Source organism: Podarcis vaucheri (genome assembly GCF_965113315.1).
Source record: "Podarcis vaucheri genome assembly, chromosome: 16".
In the NCBI taxonomy this organism is placed as follows: domain Eukaryota; kingdom Metazoa; phylum Chordata; class Lepidosauria; order Squamata; family Lacertidae; genus Podarcis; species Podarcis vaucheri.
Window position 1 is genome coordinate 39,968,963 of NC_138754.1, and position 20,622 is coordinate 39,989,584.

Consider the following 20,622-nt stretch of genomic DNA (forward strand, 5'->3'; position numbering starts at 1 on the left):
CCATTAGCCATGCTGTCTGGAGCTGATAGGAGTTGGGGTCCAACCACATCTAGAGAACCACAAGTTTCACATTCTTCAGAGGCCACTAGGTACACTTTTTTTTAATAAAGTTTTTTATTTATACAACAAGGGGGGGGAACAAAACACAAATACCAAATTACACACAAATTACAAAAATAACCATAGACACATAATTTTCTTAGCAAACAATAAAACATCTATTGGTCTTAACACTAAAGACCCAACCTCCCGTCTATTCCATATTTCAGATTCATATTACTTATTGCCAATACACACTTTTATCATAATTAAACTTATTCTCAATAAATCTAATTACTTATATCTACCTTGCAACTATTACTGGAGTTCCTCGAATGCTGTAACAGAATTTAAACTACTATATTTATTTTTCAGATATTCTTTGAAAACCTCCCATTTAGAAACAAATTCCTGTTTTGATTTATTCTTTCTTTTTTCTGATAAACCATCTAATTCAGCATATTCTGTCAGCTTTTGGATCCAATCTTGTATAGAGGGGATTTCATTACTCTTCCATTTTGCTGCGATCAAAAGTCTTGCTGCCGTCATCGCATATAAAAAGATACCCTTCCTCTTTTGTGGAATATCCAAATCTGTTATTCCCAGGAGGTAGGCCTCTGGTTTTTTATTGAAAGAGATCTTTAGCATTTTTTGCAGTTCTGCATGTATACTCTCCCAGAATACCTGTATTTTCCTACATGTCCACCACATATGGTAGAATGTTCCTGAGTCTCCGCATCTCCAACAATTACTTGTCACATTTTTATACATTTTTGAAAGTTTCCATGGTGTTAGATACCATCAATGTTGCATTTTTTGAAAGTTCTCTCTAATCGTGTAACAATTTGTGAATTTCCAATTGATCTTCCATAAATTTTCCCATTGGGCCATGGTTATTGAATGGCCAAAATCCTGGGACCACCTCACACTAGGTACACTTTTAAATGCACCGCTAGTCAAAAGGGCCAATAATATTTCAAGTGATTTCCCCCAATTTTTACTACTTCTTCTTCTTCTTCTTCTTCTTCTTCTTCTTCTTCTTCTTCTCTCTGCTCCTTTTTCTTATGAAGATAAGGAAGAATGTTCAGGCAGTAATCAGTAAACCTACATTATACCAGGTCAGGCTGTTTGTTTCTTTAGCCCAGATGAGTCTACTCAAGAGCTTTCCAAACATTTCGTGTTGGTGACACTCTTTTCAGACATGCATCGTTTTGAGACACAGTAATTCAGTTTTACTAGCTAAACTAACCCCTTATAAGAGCATTCACATGACACACCTATACACTGCAACCGACATGTTGCTAAACAGTTTAGTAAGTTCTGGTCTCCTCTGACTGGGGGTGGCTCTCTGGTGCAGCCTCTGAAAATGTGGTACCCTCCACATGTTTTGGAATAAAGCTTATATCGGACCCATCCATCATTCCCACAATTTGGGAACCCCTTCCCTGCACTGCATGGGGCCCCTTTTCCTCACACTTTTTCTCCACCTGTGCCAGAGGTATCTAAGCAGAGACTGGGCATCTGCCTGTCTTGGATATGCTTGTGGCACCTGGCAATGAGCAGGCAGCTGGACAAGAGGACGGAGGCCCCTTTATTTATATACACAATTATATGCACTGACAGAGGTATGCTTTCTCTCTCCTCTCTGTGTGTAGAGTGAGTGACTAATTTTTCCTAGGTGTAATGAGAGTATTTGGTATCTAACGTATACATTTCATCTCTTTTCCTGTTCTTTTTTTTAAAAGTGATGAGGCTGATGAAGAAATGAGGTCTCCCCAACCCACAACCATTATTCATTCAAAACCATCCACTCAGCAGGAATCTGGAATCAAACGACTGTAAGTACCCTCCTCTTCCCAAGGCTGCCTTAAACCAAGCATGGGGGGAATAAACTTGCTTTCCTATGCTTCTTGGGGTCCATGGGCTTTTAAAAATGCTCTAAGAAAGAATGGTGCTCAGTGTCCTTTGAATAATCTCCATAATGCCACAAAGCACCTCTTTTTGTTTATCTGTTTGATTCATTTTGACACAGTTTAAATGCTGTTGCCTGCCTCCCCAACCTCTGAGTTCTGCGAGATTCCAGGGCTTCCAGGTGCTTAACTCAGGGTTCTTGTTTCCTTTGGGAATGAGACACAACAGAGACTGTGGTGCCCTGTCTGATGTATGGTTTATTTACACATATATAAGGGTCTTGCTTCCTCCATAAGTGCAATAGATTCAAGAATAAATCAAAATTGCTCTCAAACTGTGTTCTGACTCTCCAGCTTGCTTCTTTACTTCCAGGTCACAGCACTGCCCCTTTCAGCTCTAAACTTAGGCTTTGTCCTTCAAAGTATCTCTGTGTTGAGGGAGTAGCCCCACCCACTTGTCTTATCACACTGAGCCCCCTTTCCTTTGTTCTCTTCATGGCCCATCACCCAGGCGATCACCTCAACACAGGAAGCCAGTCTGGCTTTTGCTTGGTGGGGCCAGGGGTGAGAAGGATCTCGCATTCTGCCTACTTCCTCCCCCATACCAAACTCATAGCAAAACATTTCCCCCTGGGGTCAGTAGTAACAAATTGCTACCTTGGCTATTCCTAGCGTGACGCTTTCTCTGAATATTTCCCCATGAGACCCAACTACAGCTTTTTCTCACTGGCCGAGCTACTTTTTAATATGCAGGAATTTGTTTTTTAATGTGTGGTGGGTGGAGCAAGGAAGCATGTGATTCGCCCACCTGCCCAATCGCCACATTTAGGTGGCCCTAAACACTTGTTTGGGGTTTAATCTTGTTTTAAATGTATTCATTGTTAGTGTTTTTAACCATTTTAAATTATTTTATGTGTAAATTGCCTTGAGACTGTGGTTTAGAAGCAAATCATAAATTATAGGTAATAATAATAATTAATAATAATGACCCTTCTGCAGTGAAGTCTGTAACCAAGCCTAACCGTGTACTTGAAACAACTGCATATTGCCACCTGCTTACCTCTTGACTCCACTTCTACCTGCTTCCTCTTTTTGTTTCCCCTGCATTGAAATTTAGACTATAAACTCCTTAAGGCAAGAGACCTCTCCTCTTGGACTCCAAAAAGCGCTATGTGCTGCACCAATAGTGCTATGTAAATAATGAGCAGCCCGCATTTTCTTAATGTGTGCGTCATCACCTACAACGAGGGTCCGCCACCCTTCTTGGACCAGGGTGGGGGCACATTTTGAATTTTGAGAGAGTGCTGGGGCGCCAGTCACAAAATGGTTGCCTTGGGATGGCAGGGCAGTAACATGAAATTAGAGAGAGAACAGTCATGGTGAAGCTTTCCCTGTAATTGTATTTTCATAAAAGGTACGACCTGTTGGATTTCTGCTTGCAAGATTATAGAGAAACAATGAAAGTGTATTAAAGGGGGGGGCAGCAGCTCTTTAGGACCTCAGGGATTCTTATTTCCTCATGTCCAAACAGTGCACTTTTCCGTCACAGTTCCAACTTCCCTCATTGGCTAAAAACACTGGCAGCCTTCTTCATTTCACAGAAATTACTCGGAAGGGTGACTTCTTCATACCTTTCTTTCTAGGAGGTCTAGAGATGTACTTAAAACGATAGTAAGCCCAGAGTCCAGGGCCCTTGCCTTGGTGTGCCAGTGAAGCTCATGGCAGGCACCAGGCTGGCAACCCCTGCCCCACTGCAAGGGGGGGAAGCTGTAGCCCTCCAGAATAGGGTTTGATTCCAACTTTTCACCTGCCAGCATGGATAAACAGTCAGGGACAATGGCCGTCCAGCAGGCCATGGCTTCCTCATTCCTGCCATGCTGTTCCGTGTGCCAATAGAAGACAATGCCTGGATGCACTGGCACCAAATCTGTTGGTACTGTAGTGCAAAAAGAGTGAGTGACAGGCAGTGCATACAGTTAGATGCCTGCCAAGCTCTCTTGGAAATCTCCGGACCAGGGGGTGGGCTTCCTGGAAAACCCTGGTGCTGCTACCTTAGAAAATGGCAAGCACCAAACTGCAGTAAGCATGTGGTGCTTCACTATGTCCTCAGCATAAATTCCCTTGAAGTTCTGTTTTCTTTTGTTTTTTTCTCCTCTTGAGACTATGGAGAGGGGACTAAGAAGCAACGTGGGTGGGTGGTGGGTGGGTCCAAAGTGGCAAACTGCATTTTGAATCTCTATATGAGAGAGAGCTTTGTCCCAAAGGACCCCCTTTTTTCCACATTAGCATCCTAAACCGTATTTCCTCCAAAGTAAGTCTAATTGATTCTCCTAGCATTAAACTTTAAAAAAAAAGTGTGCTTAATTTCCAGTTTGTGATTCATTACTCATTTGTAGGTGAAAAGTACCTTTCCTTCAATTAGTATCAGAGGTTCAGCAGTGGAGAGCACTGGCAAAGAGGTGTTTTGGGGAGGGACGTCCCTCTCCGCTCCCCAAGCTGTGTGAGATGCTAGCACAGGAAGGTGACTGTGTCGCTGTCATGGACAAAAAAATTAATGGAGGCAAAAACCAATTAGGAAATTTTTAAATTGTAAATCTTTGAGCAGGGATTTTTGTTTATATGGTGGTTGTTTTTTAAGAAGCCAGATCTACCTCATTTTGTACAATGAGCAAAAAGGGCCCTTTGTTTCAGAGGTTGTGTCACTTGTTTGTTGCTGACATGATCAACAGTTCTGGCTTTAAAAAGAAGACAGACAAAAGCCTCTCTCTCTCTCTCTCTCTCTCTCTCTCTCTCTCTCTCTCTCTCTGTGTGTGTGTGTGTGTGTGTGTGTGTTTAATGACGTGGGGGGAGGCTTGATGCAACCCAGCCAGCCAAGCTGTGTAACTGTAGAAAACCCGTTCAGAATAATAACAACTCTATGTGTTGTTTTTGATTCTAATAATAGCATCTCCCAGAAGCAGCTCTGTTGGGAATGTCTCGGAGCTGTGTTTAGGTCAGAAGCAAAAAAGTGCTCTGGTGATCTCAGCTGTGTCCTTAATCAACAGCAACAAGTGGCATCTGCAGCCAACGGTTGCAGCGGGATATTGCTCCCCTTCCAGGTCCCAACATGATGTCCCATTCATTCCACTCCAGCAATCAGCCACCATCCATGCATAGAGAACATGCTCAGTCCTCATTCGGCTTTTTCTGTGCCCTCTTAAGTTTTATTCTCCCACAGATGTTTGTTTGTACTTCTACAAACATTTGGGTTCCCCCAAACCTGTTGGCATTTCCTGTCTTGTGCATGGATGGTGCCATTTTGGCTACATAAAGACAGGTGCTCAGCAAATGAATTTGCTATTAATGTATGGGTTGTGTGCAATGCAGCACGGAGTTAAAGCCAGTGGTATACTTCATTATTTATTGCACTTACATGCCACCTTTTCCCCCTCCAAGGAGCTCAAGGTGACATATACAGTTCTCCCCCTCCTCATTTAATCCCTGATACAATCCTGTGAGAGGCAGAGACTGTCCCAAGGTCACCCAGGGAGTTTCAGGGCCAAGTGGGGATTTGAACTCTCTCCCCCCCGACCCTCCAGCGGCTACACTACACTGGTGAAATGTTTTGTGCCTGTGAGACACGGTTGCCTAAGAATAGATAAGCAACTTTTTTAGAAAGACCCCAAAATTGTTGAGCTGCAATTTTTTCATTGACTTGCCTAAGATCCAGGACAAAACTCCATATTTTGGATATCCTGCCCCCCGGGAAATTTGGACATATGGCAGCCCCAGGCATAATAGACTGTGCAATGAGTTTCTGCTAGTACAGCGGATTCCTCTTTTGTACAAAACTTACCCATCCGCTAGTGCAAGAGCCCTCAAATGCCTTTGGGAACTCACAAACAGGACATGGTGGAGTTAGTCTTTCCCTGTTTGTGTCTTAAGCTCTAAGGTCACATCCACAGTAAACACATCAAGCCCTCTTGCACTACTTTAACATTCATGGGCAGGGGTGCCAACTCGAATAAAATAATGGAGGTGCAGGTAAGCCCTGCCCCACATAATCACATGACACAGTCATGCACACCATTTGAATGGCAATGCCCATCAACTTGGAGGGAGGGGCTGGACCCTCACAGTATTTTGCTGGGTGGGCTGAAGTGACCTCAGTCCCTAGGAGTTGGAGCCTATGTTCATACTCTCTAACGTTCCTCAGATGATAATAAGGACATTTCTCACTCCCCCACAACTGACTCTCAATTGGTTTGATTCAGAAGGACTCTCCTTGAGATCAGAGGCTCTCTAGGGCAATACAGACCCTTCCCCACCTTGTAAAAACATTGTCCTTTGTGTAAGTCAGCACCCATGTCTGTCGTTTCCTCTGGCTTCCTTTATTTACTCCCCCCCCCTCCTGTGCTTGTGTGTACTTGAATATCTTTTAATTTCTTACTTAAGCCTCTTTTCTCTTTTGTGTCTGTGCTTTCCCAACCAGGATGTTTACAGCTATAATGCCTATGGTAGCTGCCGGATTGATCCCTGATGATCCCACATTGCAGCCAATAAGAAGACTTATGTCCCTTGTAGGAACTCTCTTTTTAATTGGTTACTGTGGAGTTTTTGTTCTCCTATTTGTGCATGATGTGTGGCTGTTCCTCACCTTAACCTTGGCTGTATTCTCCTTGGCTGACTGTGGGATCATAAAACTTTTTTTTGAAGATGGCCAATCAGAATGCTCCTCTGCTGCATGATGTAACCGCTTATTTACTAAGCAGTCTGTGCCCCTTTGCACTTTCTTCTAATGCAAGAAGGGGGACCTCTGGCCTCACCAGTGTTGCTGGACTCTTAACTCCCACCAGCCCTAGCCAGAATGCCCAGCGGCCAGGAATGATGCAAGCAAATATGTGGACAGTTGGTTGAAAAATTATATATGACACTCCGGTCCTTCCTACCATCTTGCTGGCCCTTTGGCCCCCAGCCCCCAGTGCTCTACCTGAAATTCCCTTGCTTGTCTGGCTACAACTTATAAGCCTACTTTGTTCAACTGACATTGTAGAATTGTCACTTTGTCAACATTCTGACAGTGAGCCATTCCCATTCAGCAGCTAGGAAGTGTTTAGGCATCCATGACATGTACTTTGCCAGTGATGGAGCGGGTGTTCAGACAAACAAGAACCTATTGTTGACCTATTAGATAGGAGCATATTAATCACTAATGTTGTTTAATCTTGCTTTTGAAACCTGCCTACTGACAGATCACAGCAATTTTTGTTTTTATTTTTAAATTTAATCACAACAGGTGAAATATGATTTGCAATATTGATTTAACTGACAAAGCCCCAAATGTTAGGATAGCATAGCCTGTCATCTTACATCTCAGCTTGTAATGAGACTCAGATGGGTATCAAACCTCGAAACAGCAGTGAACAAGCATTGTCAAGTTGGCAACCTAGGTTTACGACCTGGTTGTAATGCCCACAGACAATCCCAAATTGGAGTAAAGGATATATTTGCTAAGATGCCCAAACACAGGTGCTCACCTTTGTATGTCATGGCTGGAGACCTGTCTCAAGTTTGGAGGTGCCAGCATCAACTTTGTAGGTGTTTGGGCTACCAGGACACCTGGGCTGTCCCCCTCTATCCTGCTTCTAAATTCAATGTATATTTTAATTGTGGCCGTCTCAAAGAATATGGTTGGCTTCTTCTGCTTCTGTTGGACTGTGCTGTCCCAATAGAAGATCATAGTGTAATTCAGGTTATAATCCTAAATTCATGTACCTGAGACCCAAGCCCCATTGAACTGAAGGGTCTTGGTTCTGAGTAGATGTCATAGGATTGTGCTGAAATGCTACTAACTGTGAAGTGTACACTGCCCAAATTCTGTCTGACTGCTGAATTTGTGCTCTTAAAAGTCTGGGTTTTGGACTTGCACCTGGCAAATAGCTACCCCAACTTCTTCCCAGTCTGTATAATAAACTGTTTTTGGAAATGAGGGGATTTGGGCTAGATTTGCACATAGGCACACAAATAACTGGAACTGTGTATATTGGGAGATCCTCTGCGTAGTCTCTGAATTTATCCCCACAATCCATGTTACTAATTGGAACCTGAAACTGAAAGAGAAATAACCTGCCCAAGACTGAATCAAATAAAATTTTAACATAAGTCTCTTTGATGGAAGGATAATTGCCAACAGCTTTCAGCTGGCTGGAATTAGATCTGTGCTTGTCACAAAAACCTGTTCAAAATCTGGCCTGTTGGAAAGTCCCCTCATTTCTAAGTGGGCAGAATTTGGCTGGAGTGGATGGAAGGGGGCAGGTTACAGTTCCATTGAGTGTTCTCAATGTTCTCTAATAGCTAATTCAAAAAATGCACAGAAATCCCTTTCCCTTCACACAGACTAAGGTAATAATAATTAGAACATTGAAATATTGTTCTCCCTAGTTGTTCACTTTTTTTATTTCCTTCACTTGGTGTAAAAACAGAAAGCAATGTCACTTGAGGTAATTGGTACAAAATCGCAAGCCCCCTCCAGATAGCCTGCTCTATGTGCCCATAATCCCATGGCCTGCAGGGGGTGGGAGGGTGCCTGTGGGTCCTGCCCCCACTGCCCCCTCTCAGCTGTCCTTGTGTTTGCGGGGAGAGCATTTGAGGAAGAGGCCTGGCCCATGCGGCAGAGTGAGGCGGCCGCCTCAGATACAGAATGTGTGGGGTGAGGAGTGGACAGCGCTGGATGTGTCATACGGCCTGCCCTGTGGGGCCCCCCACCCAGCTATCCTGCCCTCGGGTGCAGTGGAAGACTGGTCCACTGCCATTGTCAAAGGAAGATTCAGCTGCCAATCTGGTCAGCTTTTATACATGGGAGATGGGTGCCATATTGGCTTTTGCCTCAGGTGGCAAAATACCCTGGACCCGGGGCCTGGGGGGTCACCTGCTCTGTGCCCATAAACTGCCCCCTGTGACTTGGAATCCAGCATATTATGATGGCATGGAGAAATACCTACAGAAGGCTTACACTTTTCCACTAATGGTACTTATGTGGTTCTTGTCCCAATTGAGAGGCTGTTTCTAAACCTGTCTCCCCGAAAACAAGAGATTTCTCTCCCCTGTTAGAATTTGGCCTGGTTTCTTGCATTGCTTGGCCATGTTTGTTGCATCACTTAGCACTGAAATATGTTTTCAAATCCTTCCTCCCAAGTTTCAACGCCTTAACCTGTGTGGTGTTCCCCCCCCTTTTTTTTCTCTCTCCTCTCCTCCACACCCCACTTCTCTTGGAAGGTTTAGTTTCTTTTCCCGTGATAAGAAACGGATGCCAGCGATGCAGAGAAATGCCCCCTTTCAGAGTTCCTTTGGCGAGTGGGCCAACTCGAACAAAGACGATGCATACACCGAACAAGGCCTGGAAGCCCTCCAGCACCTGTGACGGGAGCCCAGGGATTGCGGTTGCAATGGTAACAGCACAAGAAAAGATGAGGGAACTTGTCTAGTGGATTGTGGCACCTGGATACGGCTCTCCTCCCCATTCCAAGCCCCTTACCCAGTTGGAATGAGGGGTTTCTTTTTCCACACAGAATCCCTTGATGTTTACTTGGTGACTACACTCCGAAAGCAAGCTCCTAGGGCCTCTGTAGAAGCAATGGCTTTGCATACTCCGCTCTAGCCACCCTGCAGGGTCGTTGCTGTGTGCTAATTTAACAAGCCTGTGGGTTGTTTTTGAAAGCTTGCATTCACTTCACTTAACAAAAGTTCACTTTAAACCAAAAAAAGAGATCTATGTTGTTGCTGAAGAGTTGCATTCAAGGTCCTGCTAACGTCTGAAGACGCCCCTTGCCTAGTTTATTGGGGATGGGAACTTCGTCATGATCATTCAGCTGTCATCTTCCTCTAACGATTGTTCCAGAGAAGTGGCGTCGAGTCATAGCTGTCATGCTCAAATGCAAGTCCTGTTTGCAGCTGAAGCAGGGCCTTCCTTTTGCAGGAATGAATCCATGGTGGAAAATGACTAATGCAACATACTGGAATTGGATCGCCTTCCAAATGGATCAGGACTATGTATTATTATTTTTGGTTTGTTATTTATAGTGCCTAAAGCATGGTGTACAAGGTGATGGTGCCTTGCATTTTTGCTATGAATTTTCTGGTGTATTAATGGAAACTAAACATCTGAAATTTATGCTAACCCTTTTAAAAATTCCTCCTTGTATCCTAACCTCTTCCCCCTCTGTCATTGCGAGGGCAGTTTCTTCTACAGAAAACACAGGTGTTGTCTCTTCAATAGCTTTGGGAACAAAAGTCAGTTTTGAAACAAATTTTGCCTATATGGAGCCCGCTGCACACTAAATGTTTAAAGTAGTGTCCCCCTCAAGAATTCTGGGAACTAATTGGCTATGGGTGCTGAGAGCTGCTAGGAGACCCCTGACCCCTTCACAGAGCTATAATTTTCAGACTTCATGTGAAGGAGGATTTATTGCTAAACCATTCTGGGAATTGTAGCTCTGTGTCAGGAATAGACATCTCATAACAACTCTCTTGTAACAACTTGCAGCACCCTAGAGTAGTTATTGCCATGACTGTTTAAAGGGGTATGATATGGCTTTAAATGTGCCCCTTGAGTGATCAGCGCTGGGGACCCTGCTCACAGTAGGGCTGTCCCTGAGGTGCTTTGCTACATGGTTCATGATCTATCGATGTGACGACAGGCCGTCAAACTGCCGCACTGTGCTTGTGTCTGAGTTTTTTCACCTATGTGGGTAACACACATACTTGCCTACCTCCAAGGCTTTTTGTGCCATTTGGCAAGGTCAGGAAATATATTTTCAAAGTTGATGTAAGGAGTCCCCATGCAATCTCCTGCCTACCCTATGCTTAAAATAAGTGTGCGATGAAGGAGTCAGCTCATACCTATGGGGTCCCATGGATGCTGATGTGGCCAATGGCCGTGCCCCCAACCCTGGCAACCACCCATTTGGCATTATAGTGAGAACAAATGAAACTGGCGACAAAATGTTGCCGTGTATCCCCCACTCCCAGCAGGAGTGTTCTTGATCAAGGTTCCAGCCAGCCATTTCCTCCAAGAAGGTCCCTCCTCATCCTACCATTTTCCATATTACTTTTCCAACCGGCATTCAACATTCCGAGGCTGGTAAGCCTCCTCCATCCTCACTGGGCTTTATTTAATAGGCAAGCAGGAGCTTTTCAAAAAAAGAGAGGGAGGATGTTTTCTTGTACTTTTGCAAACCTCTGGGTTTCCCAGAGTGTGTTGTTACCGCCCTCTTGTTTCTCAGCAATCTCATTTTGGCTCCATTCATGCTGTCGCTCATCACCTGTGTTTGCCATGAAATGGAATGATGTCATGTGTGTGTAGGGCTCCCCCCACCCCAAACTCAGTGGGAACTTGATTGGTCATTGTTCAGTGTTGGTCAATTGTCCCATTTTGGTGTAGTAGCTAACTGCCAGCTTTCTGCTTCCCCCTCACGTATTCATTGGAGATAAAGCAAGGGTTTGTGCGAAGACCCTTCTCCTCCACACAATATATTAGCTAAGACTTTGCCCTGGATGGTTCCCTGTTCAGATCTCCCCTTCACAATGAACCTACTTAGTGGCCTTAACCAAGCTGCTAGTCCCTCAGCCTCACATCTACAATACAGGGATAAAAAATTCTGGACCACAAATCCACTGCGGACTGTTGCAAAGGTTATCAAAAATTTTCAAGCATTTTTCTGAGTTAAACATCAATGCTATATAGATAACAATTACACTTATGGTTCTCAGCATTGGGCTAACAGCATATGTAGAATACTAATAGCATAGTGAATCTTCTCTAAACAGCAGGGCCAGTGTATAAAATACTTTCTTAAAAAAGCTTGCCATTCCAGAACATGGAAACAAACTAGCATAGGGTTGTATCTGGTGTTGATCATATGCAGAGTAGACCACTGAAAATAATGAACGTGACTAACTTGGGTCCATGAATGTAAATGGGCCTTCCCTCAACAGAACTTAGCCGGATGACCTTTGAGCTAAAAATCACTTTAACTCTGATAATTCCTGTCTTAATTTGGTTGCGGAAAAAGCAAACCAAGATTTCTTTCTGGTGGCCTCTGATGATCACAGTACTCTAGCTATATATAAAGGGAGGCTGGTAGTATTGGTAAGATTCCTTAGCCACTGTTTTTATGTGGTGTGGACACTCCCAGTATCTCTAGAGCTGCCACTGTCACTAACAGCCCTGCGATTCAGCTGTAAGGGTTTTTACTTAGTGTTTTTCCAACTGGAAGAGTTCCTGTCTCATGTGAAAGACCCTCTTCTTGGAACAGGGCCTGGTCTTGCCTGGCGGCTGCCTGGACCCACCTGATCCTTAAAGAAGCCATTTATGTGGCCAAAACAAATCTTTTCCTGTTGGGAATAAACAAGGAGGGACACTCGTTCCAGTAATTTCAGCACACAGGGCAGCCTGCGCTGACCTGATGCCCTGCAGATTCTGTTGAGCTACAGATTCCTTCAGATGGGAGTTGCAGTTGAACAACATCTGCACCAGATCAGTGAAGGCTGAATTAAGGCAATACCTTCATTAAACCAACCAAAATGGGTGGTATTCAACTGAATTAAACTCAAGAGTAGGCCCATTTAAATTAGTTGTGTGCTTCATTTTCAGTGGGTCCATTCTTAGCTATGTCACAAAATAGCATGCGAAGCTTGTGAATCCTCCAGTTGCATCTAGCCTGATGCAGAGTTCTCGGGAACTCAGAAGCTTGTGAGCACAGTTATTTTGTCCACATTTTGGTTGGTATAATAAATGTATTGCTTTGTTCTAATGTATATTTTGGAATTACAGTGGTACTTTGGTTTACAACCATAATCCTTTCCGGAGGTCCGTTTGTAAACCAAAACAGGTTGTAACCCAAGGCACGCTTTCGCCATTGGGCCCTCCAAAAATAATTTGCTTGTAATCCAAAATGGGTTGTAATCCCAAGAAAGGTTGCAAACCAGGACGTGCACTTCCGGGTTTGACATGTTTGCAATCCAAAACGTATGCAAACGAAGACGTATGCAAACCAAGGTACCACTGTACTAAAGTGCCCCTTAAAAGAACTGGGTTCTCTACTATAAAAGAACTCAAGGCTGGGAGAGTCTTCAGCTCACAGAGCTTATGCCATTCCCAGTAGCCTGTTTGGGGATAGATGGAGCAGTGGTATGACTTGGCATATGGCAGCTTTTAATACTGAATTTTAAAAATGGGTTTAGGGGATGACTGAGATTTCTCTAATGTAAGCAAACCCAACTGATCCCAAATACCTGTAAGCAAAGGCAGTTCCCCTTGGATTCTCAAAGGGTCTTGCTTCTCAGTTAAACTAAAATCCTACATGCACAGGATGCAAATCCCATTTAAGCTCTTTGGAAAGTTGCTTGAGTAAATAGGCTTCGGTCCAGGCTGCAGGCAAGCTAAGAACTGGGCTGCTTGACAGCAGTTTTGCAGCTAAATGTTCAGTGACTTCATGTCAGGCCATGCAGCTAAAGTTCTTCCAAAATTCAGAAGCAATGATCGGGGCAGGGTCTTTGCCTCCTAAATTTGTTTCTTGTGCAGCTGCAAAAGATGGAGACGTCTGGCAAAAACTGACCACTGACAACCATTGCTTCATCGCGTCTGGTTGCCGTCACTTAACATTGTTACAGCTAAACATTGTGGGTAGTTGTGCTGATCTACTAAAAATACTACTCCAATAGGCAGAATCCCTTTATTGCATGGATGGGGAACAGATGGCTCTTCAGATATAGTGAGACTCTTAGTCCCTTCTAGCATGGCCAGTGACCAGGGATAATTAAAGTTGTAGACCGACAGTCTCGGGAGAACCACAGGATCCCCAGGCCTGTTTTATCAGAACCAGCGAAAATGTTGTGTTATGAGCCTGCTTTTGAGTTCCCCAGAGTTCTTCCATGAGCTCGATGCTAAACAAAGCAGGGCAGAGGAAGAGATAAAATACTACACAATGCTAAAGCCTGAGAGCAACCCTGTATTATTTACCAACTTGCTTTGTAGCCATAGGACACAAGACATTGTGAGCAAGTTAGTGGGCTGGAGGAGGACAAGGACGGACCACGGTTCCTCCACCATGAGCCCATTGGGTTTCCATGGTAGCCATAATAGAATAAAAGCTGCTTTCATGGGAAGCCAGAAACGAAAGTGGGGATGGATTATTTGACCCACCCACCCCACTAGCCTGTGTATTTCCTAAGAGCTTGCGAAGATGCTAGCCTGTGTTTCCAAGCTTGATACAGAGGAGTGGTCAACAGAACATATTAAAATGGTAAATTTTTTGAATTTATTTATTTACAGGGCTGCCCTACAAGCCTGCAGTTTTCAAGTCGAGTGTACAATTCCTCCCAGCTGCCACAAGCTGTGGATTTCAGGACTTTAACATCATGCCAGTCAGTAGAGCATGAGACTCTTAATCTCAGGGTTGTGGGTTCAAAACCCACGTTGGGCAAAAGATTCCTGCACTGCAGGGGGTTGGACTAGATGACCTTTGTGGTCCCTACGAACTCGTACAATTCTTTGATTTTTCTTCCCTCCCCAGTTCTTCTTAAATTAGAAGTATTTTGGAAAACTGGAAAGCATTTTTTGTTGCTCCTAATACAGATTAGGTTTTGGATTGTATTTAAAAGCTTTTGGCATGTAGCTCTTTTTAAAAACTCTGTTTGCTATTTCTTGTTCTCCGACTGCTTGTGAAGAAGTGGAGAGAGCTGCCCCAAATATGCAGCTTGTCCATTTCCCATGGCTCTGTGAACAGGCAGTCCAGTGTATCCCAAGAACTTGACCTGTGCAGCAACATCAGCAGCTGCCTTCTGTCCGTGAGGTCATCATTAGAACTGTGTGTACAGTGGAGGCTTGTCTGTTAGGGCAAATGGGGCTTTGCCCCACCAATCTCAGTCTGCCCTCAGCAGCTGCCAGCTGCCTGCCTTCTTAAAACCAGTCCAGGGAGATGGCGCTGACTTAGCAGGGAGAATGGAGACAAAACTATGGTTAGTTCCACCCTTTCATTGGCTCTGGCTCCACCTCCTGTTGGCCTCCTGCTTTACAGCCTACCTGTCCTAATGGACACCAGCCACTTTGGACTACAGTATGAATGCAATAATGGAAATCCTTGTTAATATTTTACATGCTTAAGTGTTGCTGAAATTGAGTTTCCCCATAGTCCTATAATTTTAAAAGGGGGTTTGTTTTTATTTTTGCTCTTTATCACATGCACACAGATGCAACAACCTGAATAAACACTGCAAAGATTCTTGTTTTGCATAATTTATTACACTACAGGAGGGCTTGGGGAAATAGTTTTAACCCAAAGGCTGGATTCAAACCCAACCATGCTCCCAAGGGCGCATTTCAAAGGTGTGCAGGGCAAATTAAAAACCCCAGAAGAACCACCATCAAAACAAGTCACAAGTCTCCATGCCATATCAATCCCATATTACAGGGGTTGCCAATGTGCTTTCAGTTCCTAGCAAGGCGCTAACATCTCGCTAAGTGTCACAGACTTGAGCATTCCCTTAATGCAATTGTCTGATAAGGCTTAGCACACAACTGTGTGATATGCAAAAGGAGTGAATGTGTATCTTTAATAAAGATTCAGGGTACTGTAAGGTAAAAAAAAAGGCAATAAACAGCATGTTTGGAGGGAATGGGTGGGTATAGGGCTATGTTAACACTAGATCTTTTTAATATTCTAAATAAACTATTTCTGGATTAACAAGAGGTTGTCTGTTTTTGCATCTTCTATAAGCCACGGACCTCAGCCAAAGGTTTGGCTCCTTAACCCAAACTGATACAAGAAATCCAGTCCTACCTCCTAGGCCCAGTCTGCTGGAACCTGGTGCCTCTCCTGACACCATTGGACTCCAACTCCCATCAGCCCAGCTAGCACGGCCAGTGGTCAGGAATGATGGGAGCTGTAGTCCAGCAACATCTGGAGTGTCCCAGGTTCCCTATCTTGCTGCTCTATTTCACTCCCACCTCAAAGGCCTACAGGAGAGCCCTCCCAGCCTACCCTTGTTTCTCCTTAGTGTCTCCTTTTCTCATCCCACTGAACCACATGCTCCTCAACCCACTGCCTATCTCAGGAGTGGGGAACCGGCGGTTCACCAGGTGTTGCTGCACTACAACTTCCATTAGCCCTAACCGTTGGCCAAGCTGTCTGGAGATAATGGGAACTGCAGTACAGCAGCATCCCAAAGGACACGAGTTAAGCACCTCTGGCCTGCTCTTTATCTCCTTTTGTTTAGCCACCTTCTATCTGGCCCCTTTTCTTGCTTCTCTAAAATCCCTCTCCTCACCCACCCTCCCTGCCTTTACACTGCAGACCCTCTCTTCCCCCTGCCCTGTGAATTATTACATTCCCCTTAGTCAAATTGAGCTTTCCTTTCTCTGCTCTGTTTGTTAGAATTCCACGAATGTTGTGCATCACTGGTCATATGCACCAAAAAGCTAGGGCAGGGTGGTGTAGAAGAGTGAGCAAGACAACTAAACAATTTCATCAAAACCTGCAACACCATACAGGATAACCCATTAAGTGTGCAGTGGAGCGTGATGATGAAAACACCCCACTATTTTGAAGCTTACGAGCCAGTTATCCAGGCTTTGTCTCAGTTTGCTTTTGAAGATGGGCCCACAATTTCCCACAATCCACTGGTGTTCTGTGGCTGCGTAGCACTGGAAGGGAGCGGCCCATCAGTGCCTGTCTTCATCTCTTTGCTTCTTTGAGCTGCGGTCCCGACTTCGATCTCTCCTCTCTCTGCCTCTGCTCCGTTCCTCTCTGGAGTGACGCGCTCCATCTCTCTCTGCCCATCCTCGCGACCACTCCCGTTCGGAGCGCCTCTGGTCTCTGTTCCTCGTTTTCCAGTCCCTGGACCAACCTCTCTCTCTTTTTTCTGCCTGTCCTTCCCCGTAAAACTCACTTTTCATGGCAGGCAAATTTATGGGCTTCCGGAAGGGCCTGTCCCTGCCACCAAACCGCAACTGCCCCGACTCCTTCTTGCCCCCAAAGCCGCCCCCGAGCCTCCGAGGGATCCACCCTTTGAGAGTCCTCTCCAGCTCAAAGTCCACAAATACCTCACGCTGGTCAATAACCAGCTTGTTGGCATCTCGGTAGGCTTTCACAAGGGCACGCTCCTCTTTGAACTCAACAAACGCGTAGCCCTTGGAGAAGCCAGTGACTAGGTCGCGAACCAAGCGGATCTTCCGGATGTCTCCGTACCGAGAAAAGACTTCCCTTAACTTCTCTTCTGTGGTTTGCAAGTTGAGTCTGGCCACAAACAGCGTGAGGTGAGGGTCCCCTGAAACGCCTCGGTTGGGGACATACCGTGCCGTCATGGCCCTCCAAACAGCCCGGTCGTGGGGCTCTTCATCTGTACCATCAATGCTCCCAGCTTTGAGGGGATCATACTCTTTTGCAATGGGCGTCCACTCGTTCATTGTCTGCAGGGGGAGCCTTTAGTGCATTCCAGATTTCAGGGTTCCTGTTTCCGTTTGTGCGTCTTCTTTTAAAAAAAAATCTATTTATGATATTTAGCACACCTCTTACCTGTAATGTAAAACAAGTCAGTGTTGGTTTGCTACAGGACTATATTTGTATTACTGTCACATTCCTCATTCCATTTAAATAATAATAATTTGGGGAGGTGAGAGATCTGACTTATTGCCCTCCTCCACAACCATCCTTCTCTTACCATTCTTAATTTCATGTATGTATTTATTTATTGCAGTTTTTAAATCTCGCCTTTTTCTCCAAAAGGCTGAGAGGCAGTGACTGGTCCAAGGTCACCCAGCAAGGAGAGTAATAATAATAATAATAATAATAATAATAATAATAATAATACACCACCCATCTGAGTGGATTTTCCCAGCCATTCTGGGCAGCTTTGAACCCTCATCTCTCTTGGGTCCTAGTATGACCCTCTGACCACTCCACCACACTAGGCTCTCATCCGTCCCACCTCCCTCTCCCTTCCTTGCAGAAGATTCAGCACTGCTCAGCAGAAAGGAATCAAAGGACCTTGTGCTGCCACAGCAGCAAACAACCCCCTGTGAAAACTCCCATAGGAGACTGAGCAGCAGGAGATGGGGCGGACCTCTGCCTCAGATCCTGGAGAACTGATGCGGGCCGGAGCCCAGATGTAGAGACCAATGGACTTGGGTTGTATGTGCACTACACAGCAAAAGCACACGGCTCCCACCCCCACCCCCGAAAAAGGTAACTGGGAACAGTAGTTTACCCCTTCACAGAGCTACAACTCTCAGCACGCTTGGCAAACTAGTTCTCAGGATTCTTTGGTGGGAGAGTCGTGCGTTTTAAATGCACGCTGCGCATCCAGTGCAGGAATATTCTGCTTGAACACCACGTGGAACTTCTGCCTAACCTTTTGTGTGCATATAAAAAAATTCCTTCCAGTAGCACCTTAAAGACCAACTAAGTTAGTTCTTGGTATGAGCTTTCGTGTGCATGCACACTTCTTCAGAAACTTTTGTGTGCGTGTGTCTGTCACAACGCAGCCTGCCTTGCAAAGCCCCAGAGGCCGGGAAGCAGGAGGCGAGTCTCCTAATGGAAAACTTCCTGAGCTCGAAGCATGGGTACCCCCAACAATTAATTTTTTTAAAAAAAAATCGGTTAAATATTTGGAAATATTTGGAATTTAGTATGTATTGATATAATGTGGAATTAATGTGATTTGATTGGTTTGTTAATGAAAATTATTTTTTTAAAAAGAAAAGGAAAACTTGCAGAAGCAAAGCAAGCTGCTTCTCTCTGATCTGCTGGCAGCCCAGGACCTCCTCCTCTTCCCCGGCGGCTCAAAAGGCCCCCTCGCCCCCCCCCCCGAGAAGGGCCTGCACAGCCAGCAGCCGACGCCGCCCCCCGCCCAATTATTCCTTTTTCCCAAGGGGGGAAATCCTCCTCACCTGCCGGAGGAAAGAAGGCAGTTCGCAAGGCGGCTTCTCATTGGCAGCGGCTCATTCGCCACCACTAGATTCCGTGGACCTGGCAAGAAGAGCGATGGATCTTGATACTTGTTGGTTGGTCGGTTAATTTTCAAAGGCAGAATCCGTTCCGCGGCCCGGACGCGCCAAAAGAACTTCCCCAGGAGCCCGGCGCGAATCTGCGGGGCAGGAACCGGAAACACGTTGGGCCTGCCGCGGTATCCGCGGGCCCCCCTGGCGGCAGAGGTCGCGCGTTACACCTAATTTAAATAATGCTCGATTATCTCAGCACCCTCCTCTTAGGCCTTGAGAGTTATGTATTATTATTATTATTATTATTATTGGGCAGGCGTCTTCATTGTACTATTTCCAGCGCCTGCTAAGGCAACCCAACTTAGAAATGTAATTTTATTATATACGTGTGTGTGTGTTTTAAAACCCAGCCGATTTTAAAATCTATTTTAATTTAATTTAATTTAATAAATATTTATTTATTCATTTATTCATTTATTTATTTATTTATTTATTTATTTTGTGTACTGCCCTTCATCCGAAGAACTCAGGGCAGTTCACAGCAATTTTATACCATTTCATATGTGTGTGTGTGTGTGTGTGTGTATAGCAGTATATACATTTTGCTAAATAATAATAAAGAAGCAGGTTTTTCTAAGCCCAACACATTACAAAACCTTGTTTTACTGAGCCCAAAGGTCTCTAGGGTGTCAAATAGTTCTTTTTATTGGATAATATGAATCAAGCGTCTCAGGTGACTGATTTGGCCTGCCTTGCCATTGGTGGTGCCTTGCCATCTCCCTTCATGGCTGCTCAAAAAACAAGGCAGAAATCAGCAAAAAACATTTTGAATCCAGTCAGTAAGAAAGTACAGTGGTACCTCGGGTTACAGACGCTTCAGGTTACAGACTCCGCTAACCCAGAAATTGTAGCACCCTGCTTGTGGTTAACGCTTAGCTGGAATGAAATATTCAACGCAGCAACAGAGAAATTAAAATAATAATTTATTTGTCAGACAAATAAATAAGAGGCACAGTGGTATATGGTTACCAAGCTCTGGCCTGGCCTCCTGCCATTATGGCCAGCACTTATATTCCCTTAATCCAGCCCCCTTTGCTCCTCCTGTGGCTACCTCTGTCCAATCAGCCTGGTTGAATTTCCTATTGGCTGATTGCTAGAACCAATCCTAGAAGATACACCCATATCCTCCTGTCCTTATATGGAACACAAAGAGCTATATATTGTTACATCTATAAATGACAAATAAGTAGTAATATATCTTACATGTGTCTCAACAAGGCATCTTAATTACCAGCTCACCTCTTGCCCTCCTTGCCCTATTGCCTTCTAAAACAAATGGTTAATCTTAAATTTTTATCTTAAACATATGTCAAGGATCTTGAGTTTCACATCAACATTGAAAGATCTCCTTCATTTGAAGGTTTCTAAACAAATGTCTGACAACTAATATATCAGGACTGCTCGGATGGCGTCTTTCTGTCTGGCAGGGCTAGGCTGGTGGCTGACTTAATTTAACTCTTACAACTATATGAAATCTAGCATTTCTTAAATCCTTTGCATAATTACATTTAAGACAATATATTTAATACATAACATAGGTAGCCTTTTAAAAGGAATAAGGCCTTTGTAAAGTAGAAAAGGAACTCAGTAAAAAGGAACACAGTAAAAAACCGCTTTAAAAGAAGCCTCTCCAGTTTA

The 20,622-nt window shown here is 44.5% G+C and overlaps 2 protein-coding genes across 3 annotated transcripts in view; one reads left to right on the forward strand and one right to left on the reverse strand.

Annotated features, from left to right (window-relative positions):
* RILPL1 (Rab interacting lysosomal protein like 1) overlaps positions 1 to 11,682 on the forward strand; it is a 33,541-nt gene extending 21,859 nt beyond the window's left edge. Inside the window, exons 6-8 of one of the 2 annotated variants that reach the window (XM_082204155.1) lie at positions 1,785 to 1,877; positions 6,421 to 6,508; positions 9,204 to 9,343. In XM_082204155.1, the coding sequence (XP_082060281.1) occupies positions 1,785 to 1,877; positions 6,421 to 6,508; positions 9,204 to 9,209 (187 nt within the window). In that variant the 3' untranslated portion in view covers positions 9,210 to 9,343. Of the gene's footprint in view, positions 1 to 1,784; positions 1,878 to 6,420; positions 6,509 to 9,203 lie in introns of both variants that reach the window. The other variant, XM_082204154.1, reaches the window with a different exon arrangement.
* Positions 11,683 to 13,119: 1,437 nt separating this feature from the next.
* On the reverse strand, positions 13,120 to 19,087 carry SNRNP35 (small nuclear ribonucleoprotein U11/U12 subunit 35). The gene is made up of 2 exons (XM_082204188.1): positions 18,874 to 19,087; positions 13,120 to 17,500 (listed from the first exon to the last, which is right to left on the reverse strand). The coding sequence occupies exon 2, from the start codon at positions 17,389 to 17,391 to the stop codon at positions 16,648 to 16,650; it is 744 nt and encodes a 247-aa protein (XP_082060314.1). The 5' UTR covers positions 17,392 to 17,500; positions 18,874 to 19,087; the 3' UTR covers positions 13,120 to 16,647.
* Positions 19,088 to 20,622: the final 1,535 nt, after the last annotated feature.